The sequence below is a fragment of the Thalassophryne amazonica genome, chromosome 14 (genome assembly GCF_902500255.1).
Source record: "Thalassophryne amazonica chromosome 14, fThaAma1.1, whole genome shotgun sequence".
NCBI lineage: Eukaryota > Metazoa > Chordata > Actinopteri > Batrachoidiformes > Batrachoididae > Thalassophryne > Thalassophryne amazonica.
The window spans coordinates 30986346-31012723 of NC_047116.1; the positions used below are offsets into that span (position 1 = coordinate 30986346).

Consider the following 26378-nt stretch of genomic DNA (forward strand, 5'->3'; position numbering starts at 1 on the left):
ACACCATGACAAGCGCCAAATCTTAACAAGGAGGTTATGATTTCGTAAATGTTTCTCTTATTTTGATTAATGTGATCCTGATTACAGGGTTTAAAAAAAAAAAAAATCAGGATGAAGGGGTAGATTCTAACAGGTGAGCCTCACAGCAGAACCAATTCACAATGCTGAAAAAGGGAACAGCACTTAAAATCCACCCCTTCCTCAATATTTCTTTCAAAGTAAGACAAACATGAATGGCAACATAACCTCCTTGCTGAGGTTTGGCAACCACTAGCAAGATCAAAGATGGTGGTCTAGAACAAAGTTCAGCCATCAGGACCATCCCTTCATCATGATTTCTTAATGTGGATTAGATCAATGGTCAGAACTAATCCACAATCCTGATTACAGGTTAAAAGGAATCTCTATGAATGGGTGGATTATGACAACCTTGAATACAGGACTAAAGGAATGAAAGAACAAAAAAAAAAAAAAAAAATCAGACAGGATCCAGATGAGCAGAATTGGGATCATTGATCAAAGACAAGATCCTTGCTTAATTCAGATTTGTATTAAACAGCTCTACCTTGAGCCAACTGGGCTCTCTCACACAAAATGATTTTAAAATCCCTTTTTTTTTAATATATATTCCATTGACTAAAAGACAATGAAAACGTAACATCCTTGATGGAGGCAATTACAGAGATTTCAGGAAGCTTTTGTGAATCTAGAAGACACCTACTTATTTTCTTTTACAGTTTAATGGCAGTTGACAGTGTTGCCAGATTTCCACAAAACAAGTCCAAAAGAAGGCACTTGGATCTTACAAAAAAAAGTCTTAACTGAGCAGCTGAAAGTCTACAAACGGCTGAATAAAAGCCACATTTGTCACTTCTCTGTAATTGTGGTTGTTTTCTTGTTAGCTGTGTGCATGCACTTAATTTAACAAAAAAATGTAATTCATGTACTGATATCAAGCTGAACGTATGGACATTTTAAATTGAAATGATCCATCTTTTAAGTTACAGTGTTGTTTTCTGTAGGTGGACCGGATGTCATTTCCATGTGGCTGCACAAAGGAGGGCTGCAGCAACTCTACTGGGAGGGTGGAGTTTAATCCCATCCGGGTTCGGACCCATTTCTTGCACACGATCATGAAGCTGGAACTGGAGAAGAGTCGTGAGCAGCAGCATGCTCCCGCCACCAACGGTTACCATGGTGAGGCCAGCGACCCTCTCATCCAGTCTCAGCACAGATTGGAGTACTCTCTGTCAGACACCGTCCCACAGAGCGCCGCCATACACCTGCAGACCTCCGACGAGCTGGAGGAGCCGCTAGACGATGAGGAAGATGACGAAGATGAGGAGGAAGAAAATGAAGAGGATGATGAAGATGAAGAGGATAGCAGCAGTGTATGCAGTGGACTGTCTGACACCAGCACCCAAAGTTTAGCCAACAGCGAATCTGAGGATGAGGAGGAGAAGTTGGAGGACTTTGATGAAGGAATGCGAACCACGCCCGTGTCGCACACTGAGGTGGTGCCTTTATCCTCTGTGCTGTGCTACAATGACAGCGCCACCACACACGATAGCCACATGAACGGAAACGCTTATATAATTAACCATTCCTCTGCTGACTACTATCAGCTCGGGAACTCTAATAGTGTCTCGAGCAATGGCCCCCCAACCAGCCAGCCCAGAGAAGCCTACGGAGATGCCTTAGCATTCCAAGATCCAATCAGCGCCTCCCATGGACCATTTAACATGACCGCTGAGCAGTACACGGACTACACTAACCAGGCTGAGGAACAGTACACTCCGAGTCATTTCTCTCTGACCGATGGTTCACCAACAAATAATCTGGCTTGCTACATCCCAGATCACGAGAAGACGGTACTGTCCAAAGTAAGATTTGTGGATCAGCCTGAGTCAGAGACACAACTCCAAAACTACCTTAATAATAACACCCAGGGTTCCTACAACTCTTGTGTGGTAGAACAGCCGGAGTCTGGTGTTACTGGACGTTCCCATGACGTGCCATTAGAAGCCAACACAAGTACGAGCCTCCCTTTATCAGACCATTGCCCTGAAGTTACGGCCATTTAATAGGCAGCGCCTTTTGAAGTGTTCTTTGATCAAATTGTCTTTATTTGAGAAAAAAGCCCAACCTAGTGGCACTTTATCGGGCAGTGATGACCGATTTTTGGGAAATACCAGATTTCTAATTGTGGATGTTACTGTCATTTATAATGGATATTGTTATACTGATGTGGCATGCTAGACCACTTATTTGCCATATTAAAGAAAATACTAACTCTGGGTAGCATGAATGTAGAGCAGTTAGCATAAGCAGTCAGATATTAGCAGTTAGCATGCGCATCACATTAACCACATTGGTGGTAATTACGGTTGACAACAAAGCTGTTTTACCATTACTGTGCTGAAAATAGATTTTCTGTGTTTTATCTGTTAGTGTTCTGGTGGTGGTGTGTTGCGGTACTTTTTGCGGAAGAATATGACGCGCATCAGGGAGAAATTATGCAACATGTAGAATGTTCAAAGCTATTTAACTTTGAGCATGTGATGATGGTGTTTGTAAGCACAGCCAATAAGTGGAGGACAGTGACTCCTCTCACAACAGCAGAACGGCTAATGCTAATAAAAGTGTGCAATAGTGCATATTATTTTCCCCATCAAGACCAATACAAGAAAACACAAACCTATGTGGTGAAACATTTCAAATGCAGCTTGTTCATTTGTTATGAAAATAGTCTGATATCCAAAATAAGTGCAGCTGACACTGAGCTAATAATGTCACGTATTTGAGCAATGGTTGCGAAGCAGATGCAATTATAGCACCACAGACATTTCTGGGGTGGTAAACACAACACATCTTAATCGTGGTTAGCACTAATGGCTAACATCAGTGATAATTAGCAGGACTGCATATGCTAACGCTAGCACTAGTTTGAATTTTCTTAAATTATAGCCAGTTAGTAGTTGCAATATGCAACATGTGGAACGTTCACAGCTGTTTAACTTTGAGCATGTGATGATAACGTTTGTAAGCACAGCCAGTGATTGGAGGACAGGGACTCTGCTCACAGCAGCAGAACGACAAATGCGCAATAGTGCATATTTGCTTTACCATGAAGACCAATACAAGGAAACACAAACCTACATGAACACAACACACCTTAATCATGATTAGCACTAATGGCTAACATCAGTGGTGATTAGCACAACTGCATATGCTAATGCTAACACTAGTTTGAATTTTCATAAATTATAGCCAGTCAGTAGTCAGATGCACCACATCAATGTAACAACATCCACTGTAAATAGCAGTATCAGAAAAGTAATCACTGAAGGGAACAAATAATTCATGGCCTTTTCCATTAACACTGGAAAATTAATTAATAGACTGACCTTAAATCTAAACACAATTTATATAACTATAGTACATTTTCATCTGTACCATTAAAACATGGGTTCATATGGAAATGTCACTCTGGAGGTTCCTCCACTACAGTACGCTAAACTGCAAAATAAAAGTTCATGAACATTAAAAAAAAAAAACATGCTGTGCAATGTATCGTGTAATTTCACATGTAAAATTCTAGTTTCATGCAGATATTGTACTGTAGATGGAACTTTTCCATATCTGCTGTATGTGTCAAATGTGCAAAAAGATTTATTATCAGGTTATCATTTAAGAATTATGTGCATATTATATATTGTAAATGTTTTGATAAGCATGCTGTTAGGAATCTCTGACATTTAGTTAAAAAAAAAAAACATTGTTTTGTATTGAAAAATGTGTTGTATACGTGATATACACTTCTCTCTGTCACTAATATGCTTTTCCTTGGTTTTGAAAAGCATGAAAGTTGTAATTTGTAGGTTTGGACTCAAACATGGGTGGCATAACATAGACATGTTGGAAATCAGTTTTGCACTTTGGCATCGGAGTAGCAGAATAATAGCAGCCTTGGTGTGGTTGTTTTTCACACAAGTGAGGATTTAATCTCGAGTGTTTCATTAACACAGGAATATTAATAATAGTAGCACTTTGACATATCTCCAAAAAAAAGTATCTCAGTCAATGAAACAAAATGATGCAATTAACATGAATTGGCTTGTTGGATTTAATTTGAAATGAACTTGTGACATTAAGCAGAGAATGTTAGAGTTAAAGCATATCAGTATTACATTAATTCTGCAGTGACAGCATTTCCCCTTCTGAATGCAGTATTAAGCTACAATATAATACAGTATATTGTCTAATAAGTACAACATTTCTGTGGATGCAGTAATGATGTCACTTTGTTCTATTGAAGTGCAATAGTTTGAGCATTATTGAACACTTAAGGCTCAGCAAAATGGCTTGAAAATGCTCTTGACAGACTGGCAGGGTGCTTAAATATTGTATTTTGCAGTACTGTTAGTTTGAAAAATACGGCGCTGTGCAAATGTTTAGGTATCATTTTAATGAAAATTACATTTTATTTGACTTATTTTCCTGTCATTAGTGAGTAAACAAATATAAAATTTGAAATGTCCAATTATTTCATAAAAAAATATTGAATGACAAACTACAGAGTTACAAAAAACAAAACCCGACAACATGACAGCTGGTAACAGGCACTCAATGACTTGACTGCAGAAATGACTAAATACAATGAGATTTTCTTATAAAATTATGTCCTTATAAAGACAACATAAAGAAATTGTGCAGTTTAAACATGTAGAATGCTCACTCATTTTACCTATGTATAAAAAGATATTTAACAGCTTTACCTGCTATATTTTAGGTCATTTTGCACAGCGCAGGTTGCTCAGTTTTACGCTTTTTAATGAGGAAATGAAAACCTGCATGAGAAACACAAACAAAAAAGAAAGAAAAAACAGCTGTGGAAAAGTTTTAGATACAACAAACATTTGTTGAAAATTGTATTTAATTCACACCCCCCACCTTTCTTCATTGGTGGGTTAACAAAAAAATCATTTGAAATGGTCAAACATTACCAATTTCACAAAAGCCAAATGTGACATTTCATTTCATTGATCTTTAAGTTAATCATGAAGTTGCAAACATTTTCAAAAGAAAGAAAAATTGCAGGCCAGATAATAATAATAATAAAAAAAATCAGATTAAAACGTTTTAGGAGCAATAAGAAGGTCCCTGGTACAAGGCCACCTACGCCCCTTGTCTCCATGCAAGTCTGGAGTTGTGTTGGGTAGGACATCTGGTATGAAAAGGCCTAAATGTGTAGTATAAATTTGCTGTGATTCTAAGCAGCAGCCAAAAGAAGAAAAAAAGGAAAGCCGTTCAAAGCTTCGGATGATTCCAATTTGCCTAAAACTATTGCACAGTACCGTATGACCACAGGTTTAGTCTTCATTTATGGAGGGGAAGAAAAGCGTTCAAGCTTGACAATCAAAGCATATTACAAACCTGATTACGACATGAAATGACTTTAAACATTTGAAAATGGCTGGACAGTAACAAATTTGATTTAGACCCCCCTCCCATGCAAAAAATAACAAGTGGAAATAACACCAAATTTAAAAGCTCAAAAATTGGGTGAAGGCAATAATTTATTGAAATATTTATTCCTGTAATATATTACTTTTATTTTTGGCTCCTGCATGACTGAGACTTTCTGTCCTTCTCCCAGGTTTACAAATATCAGAAATATCATGCCATCATTAAAATTTAAAGGTGGCTGGGTCGCTGTGACCTCTCAGTGTTACGAGACCAGACCGATTTTGGCCAATCAGGGGCTTCACTACGGCATTTATGACGGGACAATGGTGCCAAAGCTTATACTACAAGGAGGCTTTTATTTGCAGTATTTATTCTGAATGCTATATTGAAATGTGTATTTATTGTGCTTTGCTTAAATCAGTCTGTATTGCTTCACTATCTTAAAAAAAATTGTCATTTGTTTCACGCTGGTTGTGAGTTGTAAAGCTTCATGTGCCTGATTTGGTTTAAAATCTTTTTCATATTCTGTGAAATGCACACGTTTTGCACAAAAACTGTAGAAAAATTTTGTCTGGTTTCTAAATGTAGACAGAGCTAAATTCATTTTGAGTCGTTTCATTTTTAACCATTAATTAAAATTGCTCTTGATCTTAGTGTCGTGATGCAGCATTCTTGTGTGCAGCAGAACAGGATTAGTTTGTGCAAAGCGCCCTCTGCAGAGTACAGCGGGAAATGGCACAAAGTCATTCTTGCTGGCATGGAGGAGGACAAAATAGAAAAAGAAAAAAAAAATTATTGGAGCTCAAAATGAATCGGACCAAATCCCTCTGCGGTGGGTTTCCAACACTGTGGATCTCATATGGACACAAAGTACAACAGTATGACACAACTTAATATTCAGGCACTCCTGGTAATTTCAATAAAACTAAAATCCTTTTAATTTCCCTTAAATTAACATTTTGACAATAAGAAAAAGCATAAAAATTGAAATCATACATGTAAAACAATGCATTTTAAAGATTTGCGATTTACACATCACTCAAACCATTTTATGCACGTTTAAAACAAAAATTAACTGAGCACTTTTGAGCTGCACATGAATAATCTGATGATTGGGATCATTATAAATTTAGCAAATCTATGCCTTTCAAGTCAAATCAGTTTGAGTAAATGTGAAGGAACTGGAGTACAGCACAGTCTGAGCATAATGAATAAGTTATCTTTAAAAACAAGAATAATTTGCAAAAACTATTCCTGATCTTGAACTCTGAAGACTATCACTATAGGTCATATGAATATGGATTTGGCCTTCAGGATAAAATGAAACTGTACGAGAAAAGTTCTTATAGCAATGCAGAATGCAATAAATAAATAATCAAATGGAAATAAAATTTCTAACTTTAAAGCAGCATCAGAAAAAAAGAAAAAAATAATCTGTAAGATTATCCGATAACCAAACACTGCACACAGAGTGAGCAAAATGTAAATATTTTTTTAAAGTACTTATTTCTTAGAAATGCAACAGTCACACCATCTCATGTCAGTGATCTGAAATTAACCTTTGATCTTCAAGTCTGATCCCAAGTGCAACATTCATTAATAAGTAAGATGACCGTTTGAGCAATTACGTAACAGTTAATGACAGTCTATGTCCAGCCACAGGTAGCAAAAACCAAAATGCACACATTCATCACAGCGCAGGTAATGAAACGTCCTTACGTCAAAACACAAACCTCTCTGACACACAGGAATTCTTAGACTATTTGCCAGATTAGTCGGATTCTGTTTGTATACTTGACAGCCAACAGATTTCATGTTAGAATGAGAAACGAAATCTCCAGCGGCAGACAGATGGTTCCTTTCTGGAGGTGGGGATGGATCAGCTGCCTGCTTGGGTGGTTACCAGTTTGTGTGGTGGAAGCTGTAACACACAGCACCACCACTTAATCTAACCTCTGTACTTCTGCTCTGTGTTTAAAGTGAAGGAAAGGAAAAAAGTTACTAAAAAGTTAGTAAATCACATCTACTACTATAAGCAACATGTTGGTTGTAGTGTCCCACAACAGCATGTACTCAAGATTCTTGAAATGGAGCAATATCTCCAACTGGTGGACATTTGCCATTAATGCAGGTGCAACAGTATTTTGCTAAGAGGTCAAGTATATTATACATATACTACCGTCAAACATTTGGACACACTTGCCCATTCAATTAACCCTAACCCTAAAACCAGAGAAGTCCATTCGTCCCCCGCCCTCCCCCCATTCTTTTTGCAAATGGGCATTAATTTTAGGATAATAATGAATTAAAAAAAAAACAATTAAAATTTTACAAGGAATGCTCACATCTACTACTATAAGTAACAGGTTGGTTGTAGTGTCTCACAACAGCCTATACTCAAGGTTCTTGAAATGGAGCAATATCTCCAACTGGTGGACATTTAGCATTAATGTAGGTGTATTTTGCCCCCCCCCCATTCTTTTTGCAAATGGGCATTAATTTTTAGGATAATAATGAATAAAAAAAAAAAAAAATCTAAAATTTTACAAGGAAAGACGCCCTGCCTGTGAATTCCCTCAGATGGCCCACCATGTTCGTTGGTGTCCTACAAATATTTGACTTTACTCAGGTGATTTCAGGTGACTCATGAAGCACATCTCACCAGAACACATTTTGATGATCTATGTTGCACGGTTAGAGTGCATAGCATTTAAGGCGTGTCCAAGAACACTTTGCGTACAGATTAGGTGCCATGTAAATGGCAAAGTGGTTGTATTTCATCACTTAACTAGTCCTGGGTGTATTTTGAGCACAATGTCACACAGCCTTAGAGATGGGGAGTGCTGGAATCTGGGGCAGTACTATTTAGACGACGTAACAAAGAGATTTTCTGGCAAGTTAATGAACCAGTATGTAACCATTCAAAGCGTGTGAGTGGCTACCAGCCACCAAAGCTCCCTGCGGTGAAGAAAAAACAAGTGAGGTTTTGTATTATTTCAAAGAATTGACACTTATTTGCTGTTTTCAATTTAATTTTGTTGTGTGCCTACAGTATATGCAGAGTGCGGTTTCACTATTGCGCTGCGCACTGCTTTGTACCAAGCTGATGATGGGGTCCTATGTAATAGTCACATGGGCTTCTCCAGCAATCTTGCAACATTCTGATGAGGAATTATCCATTTCCATTTATGGACCCCCCCCCCCCCAAAAAAAACAAGACACTGGGCTGTTTTTCCTTTCTTAAAAATTCTAATAAATCACCGTTGTTTTTTCTGTACTTTTTGTGTCTATTTCTAGATGGGATTTTGGAAACAGCTCATTTAGCAATATTAGCTGTTACTGCAAAACAATCTGTTCTCCCTCAAGTAGACATACACATGCATTTTTAAATGTGTGCAGATTTACACATAATTTCAGAAAATGACCCACAGCATCAGCCATAGAGGACAAAAACAGGCTGTAATTCAATTAAATAAGACTCCTCTTCCTCTTAACTCATCATCACTTGTTCCAAACAAGGCACTGGACAGTAAAAATTATATGTATAAAAAAAATAAAAATAAAATTAGGAAACAGGGCATTTCCATTGAAGGAGTGATGGGTTTTTTTCCTTTCTTATCTACATGATGTCTGTTTTCTGTGATTCCTCAAAGTCTCTACAGTAACTATCCTCTACTGGCTTTGTAGTATTAATACTGCACGTGTGGGCTGTGTGTCCAGAAAACATCACAAACACATCAGAGGTACTTGACAACACACAGCGTGTCTTATTGTTCCACGTGTCTGAGTTCAGTGCGACTGGGAGCATCGTTTCAATGCTTCCTTCCAGCAGAAGCACACAGTGTTTTCCTCCAAAGTCCAAACTTTGCAGCAGCAGCACTTCCAAATATAAAAATAAATAAAAACTCAAAGTGGTCACTTATATAAAAACCAAAACAACCCCACGCATGCAGTCCAGCATGCTGATGTCCTAAATGTGCACGAGCATGTGCTCAGACAAAGAACCACAGCTGGTACCTGTCTGAGGGGCTGCAGGGAGCCAGAGAGGGATGCTCGTGACGTGCACTCAGGCACATGTTCCATCCCGGAATGTAGAATAACTGGTTCTACAAAAAGTAAGAAGACAGCAAAATTATTGCAGCATTAAAAAGGCAATTATGTCCTACAACATGCTATGTAACAAGCAATGACTGGAGTAATTTCAGGTGAGAATATGATCACAGCAAGAGGGCAACTCACTGAGCTCAAATGTTACAATAAGTACTTCTGGACATTTTCAGGGGAATTTTTTTTTATTATTGTTTGTGTTCTGTCTGCTATGTATTATTAATTATGATCATTATTACTGTCAAGACCTGAGTACTTAATTCCGTTCTTTCACGTAAAAAGTTAAAATGACAAAGAATCCTTTACTAAAATTAAGAACAAATAATAAGCGGTTCCTCAGATGTGGAATAATGTTCAGGGCATAAAGCATGAATGATCAGGTGGAAAACAATATGCTACACATATTTACCTTCACCAACGAAGCTGGAGGAGGTTATGTTTTCACCTCCGTTTGTTTGCCTGTTTGTGAACAGCATGGAGCCCACAATTTTTTTATATATCATTATGAACTTTTTACTGAAGATTCCATCTTGATAGGCAAAAACTGATTCAATTTTCAACATCATAGGTCAAAGTCAGGAAAAATCCCTATCTTTAACACTGAACAAATTAAAAAAAAAAATTCACAACTCTTAAGAAAGATCAAATGTCTTTCATATTTGAAAGCATTATGTAGGATGGTATCCTTTATCGACTGACAAAGTTTGATCCAGATTACAGATTTTGTGGCCATTTAAATTTTACATTGCAAACCCCATTTAATGTATACTAGCGTGTTACCCGTGGAGATCCACGGGCTCTGGTTAGTGTTTATAAAATAGGTAGGTGACATTTTGCAAGGGTGGTAATAAATTAAGCAATGAGTTGGAATGGCATGTGAGTCCAGAATGTTTTTAGAACCTTAGACCTCAACAATTTTTTAGAAGAGGAACTCAACCCTTTTATTTCCTGTTAATTATGTAATTTTTAATGTTAATTTACTGTCTGAATGTATTTATAAATTGTTTAGGTTGTTGTTATCATATACACACTATTATTATTATTTTATTACTACTTCTATTTTGTCATTTGATTTTTAAATGGACCACGACTGAAGTAAGTAAGTCACTTTCTTGTGAATCTATGTATTTTTAACATATTTACAATTCTATGCACTTGCACTCACGCTTTAAATGTAAGAATGATTTACTGCTCCCTGCTGGAAAAGCATGAGAGTTCAAAATGTAATTGTTAAGGATCGCTAATATTTGTACCTTCTCCAAAACTATTAGTCCTATCAGTGTTCTGTTTTGGCGCCGTTCATCCTTGACCCAAAATACATAAGGAGACCAAACAGCAAATGTCAGCTGTGCTCTGTTTGTCCCTGATCAAAGTTGCATGCACGCTGTAAGCAGGTGCTTTGAATTTGACAAACAAAGACAGTGGCTAAAGACATTAAAACCACTACACATTTCACTCTGGATACCAACATGAAACTTAAGTCACTCATGGTAAGAGCAACATGAGACTTACCTAAACTGACTACACCAAGTGAGTTACAAAACAGAATAAATCAATAACACTAAGAACACTATTAAACTAACATAAACTACAATAATAACATTTAAAACCTCAAAACCCCAAACTCTCATGGCACATTGCAGCACAGCATCCATTGTTTATTGGTTAGCTAAAATTGCTAATTTCTCCAAAAATATTTGTCCTAACAACTTTGTTTTCACAGCGTTCATCCTTGACCCAAAATACATAAGCATGCCAAACGGCAAATGTCACCTCTCCCCCAATTTTGTGTGATCGAAGCCACACACACACGCACGCGCGCCACTTGGCTATTATAATATAGATTTTACATTATATCTTAACCAAACATGCCCCAATTATGGTCATATTTGAAAATGAGGTACAGACTGTCACTTACTATGGCCTGACAAAGTTTGATCTGGATCTGATCTGGATTGTCTATGTTTGAATTTAATATTGAAAAGCCAATTTGATGTACATTTTGCATTATATCTCAAAAGTGCCTCAATCGCTCTCATTTGTGACAATGAGGTGCAAACTGACACTCTCAATGAATAGGCCAAGTTTGATCCGCATCTGATCTGTATTGCAGATTTAGCGGAAATTCGATTTTAACATTGAAAAGCCCTTTTGATGTATATTTTGTATTATATTTTAGCTTATGAAAAGCCACTTCTCACAGGACTTTGACCTTGAAAATTTTTCCAAGGCAAAAATTTGTGGAATGGGAAACTAGTGTTGGAGGAGGTTTGCACTCTACAAACACGATGCTCTAGTTCTATATTTTGTTTTTATGTCATCTGTCCATTAGGCAGCTCGTGCAATATAAAGAAAACTCACATCCTTTAACTCCCACTTTTGCTCCGCGCCTACGAACGTGTTCCTGCCTTTGTACTGGCAGTCCTCCAGCTTGACCGCACCGCCGGCCCCATGCAGACACAGCTCCTTCTGAATGTTGTGTCTGATCTCGTGATGCGTGGAGTACTCAAAGTACTGCAGTGAACAACAAATTACATTTAATGTTAGTTCTCATGTGGTAACTAAGAAGCAGATTTTCTCACTGACCTGGTTTCCTCCGAGGCCGTGACACGGGTACATGATGAGCTGTTTCCCTCCCTCATTGTTCTCTCCAGCATCCAGACACGAGTCTTTCCCCACGTTTTTTACCTACAGAAAAAGAAGAGTGGGTGAGAGCAGTGAGAGGAAACACAAAGAAAAGCTAACATTCAGTGCAAGCTGTTCAAACAATCTGAGTCTCTGGAGAGCTTTCAGCAGTGTCAGACTGGAAGCGCTCAGGAGCCTCTGGAGATCCGAAAAGGAAACCCGCGGTGACGAGACGGCGCACTGAGGTTTGGAAAAGAGGTGGTGGTGATGATGATTGGACGTGTGGTCTTACAGAGCCAAAGTGCAGCGGGTTGAGATCAGGCATGAAGACTTCTGGGTAGACGTTCTTCAAATACCAGGAGAAGCTCTTGCACTGCAGCTGCACACGGAGGTCCACGCGTTTGGAGATATCGCCAAAGCTCCTCTGTTGAAACAATGGCAGGCAGCCATGAAAAACAGGGAACTTGGAACCACGGGGAATTAAACCCACCGCCTTATAAATGCCTGAACCGACTGACTGCAAGCCACAAAACCTCAGTGGAAACTTGACCAATCAGAGAGTTCAGAGCCTCACCCTGCTTCAAAACATCAGAACAGGTGTGGAAAGAAGAATTTATTCAAATGAGTTGAATATTTTTACACACAGTAACAGAGTCATCCTCCAAAATCAGCCTGCAAACTTTTTTGTTTTCTTTCCAAAGATTCATATACAGAAATGTAGCAAAGCGGTGGATTTTGGATTTAAGGCCCATCCACAAATATTCCACACACACACACAACCAGCAGAAATAAAGCATTTTTATTGAGATTATACGAACAAAATCATGGAACAATTCTCTCAACAAACAAACCAAATGGTTACGAAATTTGGCATCATTTCACAATTGCAGTGGCTTGCAAAAGTACACGCATTTTAATTTGTTTATGCCATTTCAAATACAAAAAGTAAATCAGGCTTCTCAATATAAAAATTTCTAAAATTATCTTCCTTAGACTCAAACTGAAAGCAAATCTCTGCAACTTGATATAAATTAATTAAAAATGTAAAAGCCAAGATGATGGGTTGCATAGGTAATCAGCCCCTTTGGTATAATACCTGTAAATAATCAGTTTTATTGTCAGTTTTCTTCAGACAAGTCAGGGGATGGATACATGAACATTTCCAAGTGACTGAATATGTCTTGAACTTTGTTTACATCAGTTATGAAGAAATACAAACAGTATGGCACTCTATGGGAAATCAGCATGGAGTAGATAGTTCTCAAAAACCGAGTGACTGTGCAAGGAGAAGAGTGAGGAAAGCCACCAAGACACCCAGACAACCCAGAAGAAGTTACAGGCTTCTGTGGCTGTGACTGGAGAAATTGTGCATACTGCATGTTTTAAATTTTGTATACAACTTCATGATGAAGTGGTATAGAGAAGGATTTTCCTTCACCAAAATATCAAATCTAGGCTAGCATCTCAGATGTACCTTCCGGAAAATTGTAGCTGAACTTTCAGGTCTTCTTTTTAATAAAACCTCTGTACCACTTCATCATCAAGCTAACTGGGGGTACAAAATGCAAAAAAAAGCACTATGCACAATTTCTCCAATCACAGCCAAAGAAGCCTGTAACTTCATCTGGGGTGTCTGGGTGTCCTGGTGGCTTTTGTCACGCTTCGCTTTCTTGCACAGTCACTCAGTTTTTGAGAACTGTCTACTCCACACAGATTTACCATAGAGTGCCATACTGTCTGTATTTCTTTGCAATTGATGTAAATAAAGTCCAAGACATATTCAGTGACTTGATAATGTTCATGTATCAATCTCCTGACTTGTCTGAAGAAAACTGGCAATAAAACATTATACCAAAGGGGCTGATTACTTGTGGAACCCATCATCTTGGCTTTTCTATTTTTAATTTATATCAAGTTGTAGAGATTTACTTTCAGTTTGAGTCTAAGGAAGATAGTTTTAGAAATTTTTATATTGAGAAACCTGATTTACTTTTTGTATTTGAAATGCCAAACAAATTAAAATGCGTGAAATACCAAGGGGCTGAATACTTTTGCAAGCCACTGTACATAAATGCTAAATAAAAGAACTGCTTCAATTCAAAATGAAACAACTGCATTTTTGAAATGCCAAAAACAAGTTAAAAAAATACTGGAAGCACAACAAGAAAGGGTTTTCTCCAAAAATAATTTGTTTCAAAATGCTAGAACCACTAAGTGAACCAACTGTTTCAAAAACTGATTGACTTTTTTTTTGAAGCATTTGAAAACCAAAATGAAACAACTGCTTCAAAGTACAATCTGCTGTTGTAAAATACTGGAAACACAAAGTGAACCAACCAAGCCAAGTGCTTCGGGACACAGTGAAACAATTCGTTCAGAAAACCACTTTCACTTTTGAAATACTGGAATGACAAAATTAACCAAAAATGTTTCAGGACAGGATACACTTTTTTAATATTTGAAACATAATATGTAACACATATCCATCAAAGTCAAGGTTTCCAAATGATGCATCAAGTGTATAATGACTGTAGATCTACAGACTGTACTTCCATGTGTGAATGTGTAACTACTTGAGCAGGGTACAGATAGAAAGGGGTTTCCTGTCACTACAACCTGCGTGAATAAATCAAAGTAAAGAAAAAAATAAAAATAAAAAAATGAACCAATTCCTCCAGAAAATGAACTGCTATCCACCCCCCAATTCATTTTCTACACTGGCTTACTCCAATGAAGGGTCACTGGGGGTTGAGTAAAGCCTATCCCAGCAGACATAGACCGAGAGGCAGGGCATACCCTGGACAGGATGCCAGTCTATCGCTGGGCCACATATAGACAAAGTCTCACACTCGCACCTACGGCCAAGTTAAAGTCACCAGTTAACCTAACCTGCATGTCTTTGGAAGTGGGAGGAAGAAGGAACACATGGAGGGAACCCACACAAACACTGTTAGAACATGCAAATTCCACACAGAAAGGCACAGGAGGGAGGTGATCCCAGAATCTTCTTGCTTTGAGGCAAGAGTACTAACCACTAAGCCACTGTGCCGCCGGAATTGCTATGTTGCAATGCTCAAATTCCCAAGTTAAATTATTGCTTCACAAAGGCATTCAGTATTTGAAAACATGCAAAACTATGATGGCTTAATCTAGTGGAGAATGGGACTCCTCAAAATTAATTCTCATAAACACACCAGGTCTTGATGACTAAGAGTTAGGGCTTTAGCTTGATGTTCTACAATCGCAAATGGAGCAAATTCATTTGGAGCGTGTCTTTACACAGATCGTTAGTTTGAGGACCTATATTCTGAATGAAACCCTGAGAACTGGCTGCAAAGGGGCTGGATTAACACTTCACCTGACGATTCAAGGTCACGCTGTGGTCATTTTCAAGGCGTATTATCACATCAATCAATCATTTCCTTGAAAATGAAGTGCACAAGGTGCACAGCGCTGTGGTGAGGAAACAGATCTGTGTTCAGTTCATTTTTATGTTCCAATGGGAGCCCATCTACATGAAATGAATTGGATTTCTTGGGTAGTTTGTTGGGTATCCTGCCAACCACACTGGTACAAGACAGAAGCAAAAATTTGAAATAGATTAAGAAGAAGAAAAACTAAACCTGCAATCCACATCTGACTCAGTCTGATCTTGGAGGAGAATTGAGTTTTGAGCTGTTTGAGTAAACACAAAGACGTGTCCCTTGGCAAAACAGGTAATAATACTAATCCCCCATCAATATAACTGATTAACACCATTACATCAATGACTTTGCTCCACAGTTCTATAGCCATCTTATTAAAGGAATTGACCACATGCAACAATGACATAATGACAGTGTTGTTCAAGCGGTGAGATGAGGCAGCATGTTTCAAATGATTTACAAGCTCTATAACAATAAGAGCACTTACTATAATAATGACAAGGACAGTGTTCAAACTAACTGATAGCTTCTGCACCGGGTTCCTTGAAGCCACTTATGACGGCGCATTTGTTTGAAGCTAGCGGGAGGAGGGTTGGCTTGGCTCAGTGAGGTATAACCTCAGGGAGAATGTTGATGGCACAAAGGACACCACACGCTGACAGCCGGCATCATTTATCACCGCTTACGTCCCTTAGGCCCCATTTTCTGCCGGCTAACAGCTTTCAGCAAATAATGGCTGCTGAGGCTTTCTGAGACAATTGTCTATGCCTGTCCATTTCAAAGAATGCACGACATCTCCACATATTTCAGGAGATAAGACTCATAATAATTAAAAAAAAAAACTTAAGTCTGGATGAGTTTCAACATGCAACTGAGGATTTCATTCTGCAGAAAGCTGTCATGGTTTTAAAACGTAATTACAAGTTGTGAGCAGATTATTATTCCTTAAAAAGCAATTATATATTTGTGCTGGAATGCAGAAGCGGTACATACATCTTTGGCCATCTGTGCAGCTTGCTGGTTACGACGGTAGAAGATCTCCTTGTAGTCGTCCATCCAGGCCTCGGCCAGTCGTACCTGATTACGAGCGATCACCTGAGTCCCTTTGGGGAATGTGTGGGGACTTTTTGTCCGGAAAACATGGCCGACAACGGAGCAAGGGATGATCTCCAGCTGCCCCCCGCACTGCCACACCTGCAGGGTATCAGCAAGAAGAGGTGAAATAACAGTGACGGATACTGTGCTCAAACAACAGACTAAAATGTTATTCCATGTCAGGAGGCCCAAAAGTGGAAAACCGACCTCTTCATAAATGCTGTACTACCTATAGGACAAGAGCTGATATCATTTTAGGTGCCTATGTCTAAAACTGGCTGAGATGTGGGCTGTTGAAATCTTTGTCCTTTCTTTTTCTCATAAAACGCAAGTTGAAATTAGAGATTAAGGTTTTTTAGGAGTTATTGGATTCCCAGTGAGAATGAATTTATGAGTGTTTTTAGTCTTAGTATGATTTCAGTCATTTTAGTATTTATTTACTATGTGTTTACATGCATCCTAAGGCGAGACTGTACTTTTTTATTTTGTTGTGCTTGTATGCACAATGACAAATAAAGACATTCTATTTAGTGTATCTGAATTTATTTGAGATGTTCTCATGTTGATATGATGTTTTTATCTAATGAAGAGCCACATGAAACAAAATACTATCTGCAGTCACCTGCAGAGCAGGTCATCCAGTGGAATAAGATATTGAGATACTAATATATAGGGCAGGATTTGATTCCCGCTCACACTATGTATTTGTGTTCATCTGCATTGTCCCAGTCCACAGAGCTGTCTATGGATACCGGCCTTGGCTGGAGAATTAGCCTAAATCAGACTGGCAACCTTCATCTGCTTCACACTACAGAATTCAGAGGGCCTCAGGGCCTATGTAGGTACAGTATGTAGGGCTTATTTCTACTTCTAACTGCAGTCAGTGCCAACAGCTGCAGTTACGCTAACCGCTCTCTGCCTTGCGGGAGAGTAAACTTGTCTCAAACTGATTGTAAACTGTGCGCGGCTTTGTGCATGTGCGCAAAGAAAATTTTGAAACGTTCAAAATATCCATCACACATTAATTACGTGAACTTCAACTGAGCATTTCATTGCGTGTGAGTGTGAGTGATGGCATCAACGCACCGCATCAGAACGCGGCTCATGTGAACGATAACGAAGTCTTAAGTCTATCATAAATGTACTTTTACAGCTGCTCACAAGAAAGAATGAACATGCAACTGTTTTACCAAGCTATTAATTACAATATAAACATGACAAATAATTACCTTTTTAGACGTTCTCCACCTCATTAAGCGTATGCGAGAGAGAGAGAGAGAGAGAGAGAGAGAGAGAGATGCAGCAGTTCTCTGTGATTATGTAAGTGATTAGAGGTGTTTTCAACAGCCAACTTGGACAGAAAATGATTAATCCCCTAAGAAATGGAACAAAGCACAGCATCCAGCTGGGAACACAGGGATGGGATGTCACGACGAAATGTGTGCAAGTGCGCGGATCAAAGTCGTGCAAGTGTGATTTCTTTAATATGTCCCATCAAAGTCACAACTGGCACATTTGCAGAACAATGTCCAAAACGAACAGCAGTACATTCCAAAACCAGAAAGCCAATAGTTCTTGAGAACCTTTCAACTCCGGACAATATAGGCAGAAAGCTGTAAATTGCCAGTCTTACATAGTTTTGCAAAGACAAACAATTTGCACTCAACACTGGCCAAGTGGTTAGTGCACTTGGTTTTAGTGCGGAAGGTTGCTGGTTCAAACCCCACCCCTACTACATTTCTCCATGTAATATGGAGTTGCATCAGGAAGGGCATCCGGCGTAAAAGTTGTGCCAATTCAACATGCAGATCCACCTTGAATCTGCTGTGGTGACCCCGTGTGAAAACAAGGGAGCAGCCGAAGGGTCTTATTTTTTTTTTTTCTTTAAACTGATGTTGTGGACATCAAATTATAGATAAATAGTGTTTAAAAAAAAGACAGTGATATTTTAGCAGGCTCCAGAATAGAATCCACGGGGACAGAGAGAAATGTAATTTTGCATATTTAGAGATTGTTAATGCTACTGGTGGGTAGGGCGGTAAGGTGAGCAGTGCATTACATACTAGTACTTTCCAGTGATGAGCACTGATCACTTGGGCATCACTGTCCTTTCTTCGTCAACAATACCATAGACTTCTCTTTTCCATGGGGTCTATTTTCCCAACGTCAAGTAGGCTACATAAAAAAAATTAAGACTGGTAGTATTCCAGAGAGAATCTTGGTGATATCTTACCCTGAATGACATTTCAATATTCTCCCCACCCCAGATTTCCATTTCTTCATCGTAGCTTCCTATATGGTAGAAATACTGTTTTGAAATAGAGAAGAGGCCGCCAGCAAATGTTGGGGTCCTGCAGAGGAATGTGGTTAAAAGATTTTTAAGGATTTGTAATTCCAATATAAATTGCAGTCTGTACTCATGGATACTGTGACGTTTACTTACTTGATTGGATAGGTTTCGTCCTTCCTCCTTTTTTTCTCATAGTGTGGTAGACTCTCCCAGCCAAAGGACAGACCCCAGTCAAAGTTGCCCCGGTTGTGGTTCTGACCATAAGGGGATGGTTTCATGAACTCAAAGGTATTGAGGTCAATAGTGGTAATATCAGGACTCACTACTGTAGTGTAGTTCTTAGCTATCCTGGCGAGAAGAGGCTCTAGCCAACCATGAAAACATTCACCTGTTAAAACACAAGTGTAGAATGTTAAATCTCAGGCATAAATCCATGTAGGCAGCCATAAGAACAGCAAACATTGCATAGATGATGTGTGGGTTTGCCTAAGATGAAGCTTCTTAGACTGTGAGTAACTCAGCTTTGGTGACTCACAGTGGGCGTCCAAAAAGGTAAGCGTGTCTCCGCTGGCCACGGAAGCACCCAGCAGCCGAGCAGTGATGAGTCCTTTTCGTTCTCGCTGGCGGACAATTTGCACGATGTTGAGTTGCTTCAAGTAGTGATCCAGCTCGTCCTTCAACACATCTGCAGGAACAGGAACTATGCAGAGGTTAACCGGCTTATGAAGTCATCAGAACTCTTAGAACCTTGCCCATGCTGAACTGCGTTTGCAATACGCAACAGTCGTGACAACTTTTAGGCTGCTTGGTTTATGCCTCTGTTGACTTATTCCTTTCACACTCATTTATTTAATGGCTTCCCTAACATTATTAAATTCTGCTAGCTGAATTTTGATTCTGGTCATTCATCTTTAAATGATGCCAAGGATGTTATGTTTTCTTTGGTATTTATGTGCCTATCTTATTTACCTTGATCCTAGAATCAGAATGAAAGAATTCAGGATCAATGGGTAGATTCTGACATTTGATACTGATCATCAAACTAACCAACAATCACCATTATAGGAGCAAACATCAGAAATCAAAGCTCAGTGGTAGGCTCAAAGGAATCAAGCTCAAAGCCAAGATTCATCCCTTGATTTGAATATGCATCGAAAGTTCAACTCCTTGACCCAAAGTCCATCACTCCATCAAAATTCACTGAAATCTGTTCATGTCCTTTTGAGGATATGAACACCCCTACAACCAAGCCATTTTTGACCAAATTTGTGCCACTTAAGGTGGAAAAACAACACAATCCATCCTTACAATATAATCACCCACCCAAAAATGTATGATAACTTTCACACCCAGGTGAGGGTCAATCAAATTCACATTATTCAATATCACATTATTTGTCTAATTACAATTATTCCAAAATGATACCATTTGTACTATATATATATATATATATATATATATATATATAGACAGACAGACAGACAGAGAGATAACTGCTCCAATTTTGGTAAAAAAGTGTTGCAAATTATGGGTTGAGTGAATAAGATTAAAAAAAAAAAGGTATAGTTTTGACCATTTTGAAGGCTGAATTGCCAAATTAAAAGGGCGTGCAAGGTCACCAACGTACATTGCTCCTTATTTTACGGCACAAGGTGATAACTAAGCATAAGGCAGTGTAAGATGTGCTTTTTTAAAATTACATTAGCTCAACCAATAATTTGCACCACTTTTTAAACCAAAATTTGAGCAATCTAAATTTTTGTGTCCAGTGAAGATGACTTTTGTCACCATTTTTGCTCCTTTTACACCATAGCTTTTAGGCAGTGGATAGTCCAAACTATACATTTTTGGAATTCTTATGATCAAATAATGTGGTATACTGCTCCACATGAGTTGCGCCTTTTTAAAGTTTGACCCCTATACTTTCCTTCCACTCGGTTTACGTAAATTATCATATTTTTCCTGTGTAGACCATGGTACAGTGAGGATGGATTGTAAGTGCTGTTTTGCCACCTAAAGGTGGCACTGAAAACCTGCTTAGCCCACACATGGACTAATCCTGATAACTAACAGACAAACAAAGAAAATCTCCTTGGCAGACATAATAATCCATCCTAATCTACGTGAGTCAATCTATCCAAAGACAAACAGTCATTCCACTGAGATCACATACGTACAAACACTTTTGAGACAGACTGTTGGCCAGAAGGTTAACTACATTAACCCCATCGCCAACATGGTTGACTCAAGTCCATTGAACCAGTTTCTATAAATAAAGCTATGGGACTATTGCACCACAGGGTTCCATCTGAACCCTTGTCAAATAAAACTCTTTGGAGTCTTTTGTCTTCCAATGCGCTGTGTTTACAAGAGTAAACAGACTCATTTCTAAGCACAACCACCACCAACTCCTCTTAGGAAAGAATTCACTAGCACTCCCCTGCTTCCTGTTCTAATCCACTTCATGGGCCGCAGAGCAGAAGCTCTTCAGCGCGTTTGGTCACACACACACCAGCAAAGTGCTGCCCACCCAACGTGAATGTATGAGATCCCACCCTCAGGAGGGCGGGGCTTAACCCGGACGACTTGTTTCCCAGGTTTTACCATCCACGCTGGCGTCATCCACCAGGATGATCTCCTTGAGGAGAATGGCAGGGGAGGTGTGCAGGACACTGTACACGGTCCTGAGCAGGGTACTCCAAGCCTCATTGTGAAAGACGATTATCACGCTGGTGGTCGGCAAAGGGGGGCACCGTTTGAAGGTTTGCTCAATGCATCTGCAGCATGGAGAGGGGGAGAGAGGGAGAGAGGAAAAAAAAAAAAGAGCACAAAAGGTCTAGTGTCTGCTGTAGTTCCTGAGTGGCACAATAGTCTAGTTATTACATCTGCAGGCTGTCCCCTGTGGGGTGTCCGTTTCAGCTAAGAGTCGGCAACCTTTGAAATAATGGCCAAATTAAAGTGGGGGGAGTCTGTTTAAATCACCTCAATTAAACAGTCAGACCTCACGTCTCTGAAAGCACTGACACTTTCTGTAATTAGCCAAACATAACTATGCTTCGTTATGAAGCGAGCACGACAGACGGGCGGGCTGGAACAATGCCTCAGTCATCCTTGTGCTTTGTGACTGACGCACACTCATTCATTTATCTGGACCGGACACTCAGCCTGGCAGAACTGACAACACAGTCTGTGGTTTGTCTTCAGTTTATGGCTTTAGAATGATCAATAAATTGATCCATGAATTAGTCTTTATAAAAAAATCCACTAGGTGGTGCCATTATGTGGAGCTTCTCCATCATACTTGCTCAGTTTAAGGATTGTGGTGGGCTCGAGGGAAACGTGCACAAGTGGACATACTCTGGAGGTCTCGTATCCGGGCCCAGGTCTCTGCTTAAGGAGATGCGGTCGCTGGCGTAAAGGTTAAAGCAGTGCTTTTCTTCGCCCCTCTCCTTCTCCTTCAGCTCGTCTGGGCTTAGGGTGTTGGTTTGGAAAGGCTTCCCACCAGCTCCGGGAGCCAGCGGGTTCTGAGGGGGACGCTCCAGAGCGGGCCTGAGCTCGGCGGCGGTGTAATGACCGGGCAGACAGGACGTGCCGTCAGCGCTGCCCTGCTGACGGACAGGAGCTCTGATTTGCATCTTTGGCATCGCATCCCTGAAGTTATTGACAGCTCCCATCACCATGCCCAGCATGGCGTCCCGCTTCACCACCATCTCCTTCAGCCATGGTTCCTGCTGTGGACTTTGGCTCCCCACCTCCCACTGGATGAAGAGCATAAAAGTGACAAAAATGAGGGCCACGATCGCCAGCTTAAGTGGGTGCAGTCGCCTTCGGAGGACTCGTCGGAGAGCCGTCATTCTTCTTGCGCAGAGAGCGGACTGATTCCAGACCGGGTTTCACCTGCAACCAGAGTTAGGTCATGATTAGAAAGCAAAAGTAAAATGAATAACAAAATAAAGTAAAGACAACATGCTGGGAAGGGGGGGCAAAATTTCAAATTGGGGATTATAGACAATAATTCAGCAACCTAATAGTTCAGTAAGAGCTCAACAATAACACCACAAACAACAAAACAAAGATACACTTGTGCTTAGAGCATCCCCTACTGGTAATCAGAAGCATTGCACTCTATCAGATTTGTGTTGGTTTTGTCGTTTTCGAAGATAATTAGCATGTCTCGTGTGTTCAGACACTGTATTTGTAAATAAAAAACAAAAACAACCAGCTGTGTTGTCGACTGAACCACACTACCATGTTGGGATTTGTGTCAATCGTATATTGGCAGTTCTGCTTTCAAAATTTGAAGCTGGAAGGTTTATGATTATTGTTAAATACTGATTTTTATTTATTTATTGGGGGTCAGATTGGTTAGAGTGGGATATGAAAAAGACACAATAGATATTGGCTATATATATATATATATATATATATATATATATATATATAGCAGGGAAAAATAAATTACACTAATCACTACATTGCTCAGGAAAAGTAGGAGACTGCTAGAGTATCTTGGTGTAACCTGATCATAAGCAAATATGAACTAACCTGAGATACACCAATATAGCATGCTCAGTTCAAATATGGCAGGGAGTACTGCTGGCCACGCCCACCTTCCATTTGAAAGAAAACGTTTAAGTACCAGATCCGTACAATCTGCCATATCTGATCTGCATTTGATGGCCAACTGGAACAACAGTGTTTTATGTTTATGCATTTTACAGCAAATGTCTGTTTGGTTAAGAAATGTTAATCAAGACAACTTCGTACTAGTTATTTCTGATCCAAAACACTCTGTCTGCAAAATGGATCTAGCAGGCGGTACAGCTCTGGTACTGACAGGGCTCATCTCACAATCTCTCATCACAGACTGTGGGCGAGTGTCACACTGAGCACATATGTGTTCAGTGGGTGTGTCTTATAGGAAACAGGAGTTCGGATGTTCTGTGCAGTATATGTGAATAAGAAATCCTGCTACTGTGCAAGGCTTTTGGAAGTGTGCACAGCCATGTTCCAGAAGTAGAAGTATTTCTCAAATTACAAAGCTATATATATATATATATATATATATATATATATATATATATTCAACCCTAATCCAATCTCTAAACTACTTAAAATAGATTATTCTTAAGGTTGCTCGCTGATACATCTGTTTACAGCCTCAGTGTGACACCACACCAAAAGTGTGCAGTGCCCTTCCAGAAACGATGGTCACATTCAGAAGTGCCAAAAACAAATCATAATTTGTCACCATATGTCACAAGGGTTTAAAACAAGACGTTCCAGGCCTAAAGTTTGCTTATAGCAGTAAACTATATACCTTCACACACAAGAGCTGTAACTTCAAAGATGTTTAACATTAATCCAAGTCAACATTTAACAGTTAAAGGTAAATTATGAAAACAAAATCCATGTACTGTAAACCTGAATGTTCAAATTAATTAAAAAGAATAAGTACTGTAAACTCAGAATTTTAAGAAAACATTCTACTTAAATATTTCACGTTTGTGCAACATAGTCTGCTGTTTGAGGAAATTAAACTCAAAATGTTTGTTTGACTTGAACTAACTGTATATTAAATAAGCAAAACTTCAAAGCATTACTTAAGCAAAACTTAATATAATTGAGTAATTATTTATGAAAATATTTGAGTTGACGTAATGAACACTAGCAGAGGTGGTGGCCAAGTAGTTAGTGTGCTTGGTTTCCCCGGTTCAAACCCTACCCCTGTCACATTTCTCCTTGTGTTGTGTCAGGAAGGGCATCCGGTGTAAAATTTGTGCCAAATCAACCTGCAGATCCTCGTAGGAACCGCTGTGAGTGAAAATCAAGGGAGCAGCTGAAGAGACTTAATGAATACTTTAATTGTAGGGTTAGACCCCATAGCCGATGGCTGTGGAATCAGTTCCTTAATGGTAATTTCGAGGTACAAGTAGCATATAATCGAAACTTTGAAGTTCAGCGAAAATTGAGTTTTAAGTTTATGAACTCCAAAGTTTTGTGGCAATTGACTGTCTTCAATATTTTTGAGTTCTGCTGACTTGTTCGGGTTTACAATGCAACACAATATGTCCCCTTTAAGACTTAATATTCACTGAACCAACTAGAGCCGAAAGAATGATGTGATGATTAAGCGATTGGCAGGAAATCAGTCAACTATTAAATTTGGATTTTATCGGCTTTTAAAGCATGCAAATTTGCTCCTTTTTTCCTGACTTGCACAATTAAAAATGAATCACTTTTTATGGTTGGACTGTTCGTCAGAAAGAAAAAAGTAGCGTAAAATGTACTGATTTTTAGAGAGATAATATGATGAAGTAATGGTTATAATAATGACAGCGAACAGAATCTGTTTCCAGCTTTGTAAGAAACGGAAAGTGCATTTAAAAAAAAAAGAGGCTATAAATAGTAGAAATGTGGGGGGGGGGGGGAGGTGACATACCATGAGTGGCCGAATAAAGACTGACGTTAGAAATCCGCTTTCCGGTGTTCCAGTGAAATCCAACAAAAACTCATCCTGCTTTGTCTTCACACGCTTCGGCTCCGAAAGAAGATGGTCCACTTTTTACCACCCCGAGGAGACAAAAAAAAAAAAAAGCTCAGCAGTTGCTTCCGTCTCGTTGTTATCCAGGTGGGCTCCTCAGGTAGAGGGCGGGGACACGCTGCTGCGCATGTGCCGACAGGAACCGCTGCGCGTGACTGTAGTCATACCTGTCCAAAAGAAAAAAAAAAAAAAAAAAAGAAGGGACGATTTACAGGCGTCCCTGCCTGAAAATTTTTCCAGGATTAAACATTTCGCCTGGAAGGGGAAGTTTGGTAAAAGTGTGTCGCTGCGGTGACTCTGGAGGGGCAGTGAAGCTCCTGTGAATCAGTCACGGTGTCATTAATGGGATTTGTTCGACTGGTCACTCACTGGGACAGTTGCTGGGTTACAAATCAGAGAGGAACGCGCACGGAGCAGCGCGTCCAATCAGCTCCTGTGTGTGTGTGTGTGTGTGTGTGTGTGTGTGTGTGTGTGTGTGTGTGTGTGAGAGAGAGAGAGAGGAAAAAATCCAGCACAGAAACGAGTTTAAGAGACCAAAACGAAGGCAAAAAATAAGTCCCGAAACACGGTTTGCTTTCAAAGCGGGAATTCACCGGGCGGGCGGGGCTGGTCTCAGAGCGGATCACTCCGCGGGAAGCCTCTGTGCGCGAGACCACAACACACATACGCGCGCGCCATATTTTCACCCTAAAATAGGATTTTTTATTTATTTTTTTGTAAGGAAAGAAACTTTCGTATAGTTTATGGTGGCTGGGAAGTGCAAACCAAATTTACATGTTCGAAAACAAATTTACAAAAGTAAATTTACCAAAGTTAAAAAAAA

The 26378-nt window shown here is 39.4% G+C and overlaps 3 protein-coding genes and 1 long non-coding RNA gene across 5 annotated transcripts in view; 2 read left to right on the forward strand and 2 right to left on the reverse strand.

Annotated features, from left to right (window-relative positions):
- The window catches only part of csrnp3 (cysteine-serine-rich nuclear protein 3), an 81356-nt gene extending 75145 nt beyond the window's left edge, over positions 1 to 6211 (forward strand). For both annotated transcript variants that reach the window (XM_034187080.1, XM_034187081.1), the window contains one exon: positions 1023 to 6211. In XM_034187080.1, the coding sequence (XP_034042971.1) occupies positions 1023 to 2084 (1062 nt within the window). In that variant the 3' untranslated portion in view covers positions 2085 to 6211. The remainder of the gene's footprint in view (positions 1 to 1022) is intronic.
- Positions 3690 to 26378, reverse strand: part of ttc21b (tetratricopeptide repeat domain 21B) — a 64348-nt gene continuing 41659 nt past the window's right edge. Inside the window, exons 30-31 of the mRNA XM_034187077.1 lie at positions 17545 to 17553; positions 3690 to 4725 (exon numbers count right to left, since the gene is read on the reverse strand). The gene's annotated coding sequence lies outside the window, so the exon portion shown is untranslated. The remainder of the gene's footprint in view (positions 4726 to 17544; positions 17554 to 26378) is intronic.
- Positions 7474 to 15874, forward strand: LOC117525251. The gene is made up of 3 exons (XR_004565005.1): positions 7474 to 7926; positions 9917 to 9918; positions 15863 to 15874. It is a non-coding gene; the product is annotated as an uncharacterized LOC117525251 (long non-coding RNA).
- galnt3 (UDP-N-acetyl-alpha-D-galactosamine:polypeptide N-acetylgalactosaminyltransferase 3 (GalNAc-T3)) lies at positions 8484 to 25716 on the reverse strand. The gene is made up of 11 exons (XM_034187079.1): positions 25454 to 25716; positions 22369 to 22908; positions 21616 to 21788; positions 19547 to 19696; positions 19165 to 19399; positions 18955 to 19072; positions 16620 to 16820; positions 12494 to 12625; positions 12163 to 12264; positions 11938 to 12090; positions 8484 to 9575 (listed from the first exon to the last, which is right to left on the reverse strand). The coding sequence occupies exons 2-11, from the start codon at positions 22863 to 22865 to the stop codon at positions 9462 to 9464; spliced, it is 1875 nt and encodes a 624-aa protein (XP_034042970.1). The 5' UTR covers positions 22866 to 22908; positions 25454 to 25716; the 3' UTR covers positions 8484 to 9461.